This window comes from Cebus imitator, unplaced genomic scaffold (assembly GCF_001604975.1).
Source record: "Cebus imitator isolate Cc_AM_T3 unplaced genomic scaffold, Cebus_imitator-1.0 Scaffold215, whole genome shotgun sequence".
Lineage (NCBI taxonomy): Eukaryota > Metazoa > Chordata > Mammalia > Primates > Cebidae > Cebus > Cebus imitator.
In genome coordinates, this window is record NW_016107530.1 from 3,283,437 (window position 1) to 3,286,660 (window position 3,224).

At 48.9% G+C, this 3,224-nt stretch overlaps 1 protein-coding gene across 1 annotated transcript in view; it reads right to left on the minus strand.

Moving 5' to 3' along the window:
* Positions 1-968, minus strand: part of KIFBP (kinesin family binding protein) — a 40,000-nt gene extending 39,032 nt beyond the window's left edge. The window contains exon 1 of the mRNA XM_017548932.2: positions 434-968. Coding sequence (XP_017404421.1) covers positions 434-859 — 426 coding nt within the window. The 5' untranslated portion in view covers positions 860-968. The remainder of the gene's footprint in view (positions 1-433) is intronic.
* Between the last annotated feature and the right edge of the window lie 2,256 nt (positions 969-3,224).

A 3,224-nucleotide genomic window follows, 5' to 3' on the forward strand; every position in this document is an offset into this window, starting at 1 on the left:
ATTCTCCTGCCTCAGCCTCCTGAGTAGCTGGGATTACAGGCACGCGCCACCATGCCCAGCTAATTTTTTGTATTTTCTTAATAGAATGAAAAGGAGTTGGAGTGGTGGAGAGGAAAACGCATGACGATGCAGGAGGGTCTCCGATACCAATGCATCGCCACAACTAAGTGAAGCAGCAGCAAGCGATGTTAGAGTGGGCGACAAGGGTGAACAGGGAGCTTGGGGGCGACAGTGGGAGATCTAGTTACAAAGCAATAAGTCCTTTAGACTGGCCTTTTTGAAGATCATAGACGCTCTCTGGGACTCAGTCCAGAGCTTCAAAAAACGTGGAGACGAACTGCGCCTTAGAACCTCTGCCCTTGGCCTTGGCAAGGGCTCCTCCCCATCCCTCCCATTCACCGTCAGGGGCCGGCCTGGCGGGCCTCGCTCTCACCTGCGCCTGGATGCAGAGGGAGATGCAGTCGTGCGAGAGCCGGTATCTGCGCAGCAGCCGCAGGCATTTCACCAGGTGCTCCTCCCCCGCCGACAGCTCCTCCGTGTCGATGTGGTTCACCCCGAGGTGGAACTCGATGACCGCCAGCCTCACCGCTAGCTGGCCTACCGGCCCCTCGGGCTCCACCACCTCTGCCGGCAGCCCCAGGGCGTGGTCATCCGCACCCGGGCCGTCGTCGGCCTCAGGCCGCTCATCCTCGTCCTCAGGCGCGGGGCCGAGCAGTGCCTTGACCTCTTCCAGCAGCGCTCGGGCGCTGTATTTGGACTTGTACGGTTCCTTCTCCGGATTTTTATGCAGTTCCACCCGCGACAGGGCCAGCGCCGCCTGGAATTTCTCGCAGACCTCGGCCCACGGAACGTTCGCCATAGCGGCTTCTCCTGCCTGGCTTTCCTCAATGTTTGCCGTCTGGACTCCCGCCTTCCTTCTGCTTTGCGACACTTACGACTCTCGACAGGTCGGGGGCCGCTGCGGAACGGGAACCAATAAAACCCGCCCGTAAAACCGCAATACGCTCGTCAGCGGCCAATGGGAAGACGGAGCAGTCACCACAGCAACCATTCTCATGGAAATGAAGTTGTAAATCAGCATGTTCCCGCCTCCTTCCCCGCCCCCTGCAGCGGTGAGTTTATCTCTAGATTGACCCTGTGAGGACAGATTTATATAAAAATGTTTAATATCGGCTTACTTTAACGAATATTGTTTACAAGTATGGCTAGCTAAGTCTATTCGCGTTAACTGATATTAACTAAAAGACAAAAACCTTTAGACATTGAGTGTATACCACAGCCTATCACTGGATAAAAACTTATGTTTTAAAAAAGGCCAGGCGCGCCGGGCGCGGTGGCTCAAGCCTGTAATCCCAGCACTTTGGGAGGCCGAGGCGGGTGGATCACGAGGTCAAGAGATCGAGACCATCCTGGTCAACATGGTGAAACCCCGTCTCTACTAAAAATACAAAAAATTAGCTGGGCATGGTGGCGCGCGACTGTAGTCCCGGCTACTATGGAGGCTGAGGCGGAAGGATCGCTTGAGCTCAAGAGGTGGTTACAGTGAGACAGCCTTAGAAAAGAAGAGAAAACGAGCATTAGAACAAATACCTAATGTATGTGGGACGTAAAACCTAGATGACGGGTTGATAGGTGCAGCAAACCACCATGGTGCACGTATACCTATGTAACAAACCTGCATGTTCTGTACATGTATCCCAGAACTTAAAGTAAAATAAAAATAAAGACAAAAGATTGAAATGTAGCCAAGATCTGATTTTTTTTTGGGGGGGGGGTTGGAGTTTCCCTCTTATTGCCCAGGTTGGCATGCAATGGCGGGATCTCTGCTCACCACAACTTCTGCCTTCCGGGTTCAAGCGATTCTCCTGCCTCAGCCTCCTGAGTAGCTGGGATTACAGGCATGCGCCACCACGCCTGCCTAATTTTGTATTTTTAGTAGAGATGGGGTTTCTTCATGTTGGTCAGGTTGGTCTCGAGCTCCCGACCTCAGGTGATCCACCCACCTGGGCCTCTCAAAATGCTGGGATTACAGGCGTGAGCCACCCGCCCCCTGGCAATTATTATCGTTATTAATATATAATCTCTTGATCGAGAGCCATAAATATACAAAACAGTAATAGATAAATATTTTCACTTTGACCCTGAAATACAGGTTATAGGAATCTGTACAACTGCCCAGGGTAACAAGAGCTAAGTTCCACAACTGTGAAAGCCACCTCATATCTTTTACCTTCTTAAGTTATCAAGTCAAATGGGGAGGGGTGATATAAGATTTTAACTGTTAAGCACCCCCTGTGTAAAGTGCTTCAAGACATACAAATGAGCATTGATTTTAGAAGGTCATGGACATACAGTTCGAATCTCAGATCCACCAGCTTTCTTATTGACAAGTTAGCTTTTTTAAGCTTCAGGTTTCTCATAGTAAAATATAAATACTACTACTTACCTCCACAGAATTATTCTGAAAAACAAATAAAATTAAATGTCTGTCCTTTTAAGTCTTAATGCTCCTAAAAATTCCTTCCTAAACTTTATTCCTGGGAGATCTTATCCATTTCCAGTTCTATCATTACATGTGCTGCTCACTCCCACAACTTTGTCTCCAGGCCAGATGGCTCTCCAGAGCTCCAGACTGGAATATCCAACATCCAGCTAGAATAATCACACCTGAATGTTTCAATAGCTGCTGTATGTCAGTATGCTGAAGTCTAAATTTATTATCTTCCTCTTCACATGCCCCTTCCTTCCCATTTTCAAATGGGAAGAGATGGGGTCTTGCCATGTTGCCCAGGCTGATCTCGAAATCCTGGGCTCAAGTGATCCTCCCACCTTAGCCTCCTAAAGTGCTGGGATTACCAAGCCAAGCCTCTTTTTTATTTATGAGACGGAGTCTTGCTTTGTCACCTAGGCTGGAGTGCATTGGCTTGTTCTTGGCTCACTGCCACCTCAGCCTCCTGAGTAGCTGGGATTACAGGTGTGTACCACCACACCTGGCTAATTTTTATATTTTTGGTAGAGATGGGGTTTCACCATGTTGGCCAGACTGGTCTCGAACCCCTGGCCTCAAGTAATCTGTCCACCGTGGCCTCCCAAAGTGCTGTGATTACAGGTGTGAGCCATTGTACCAGGTCTCTTTTGTTATTATTAAGCCTAAAACCAAATAGTACTATTCTACCTCCTAAATAGTTCTGTGTACATCTTTTTATCTCCCATTAATTTAGGCC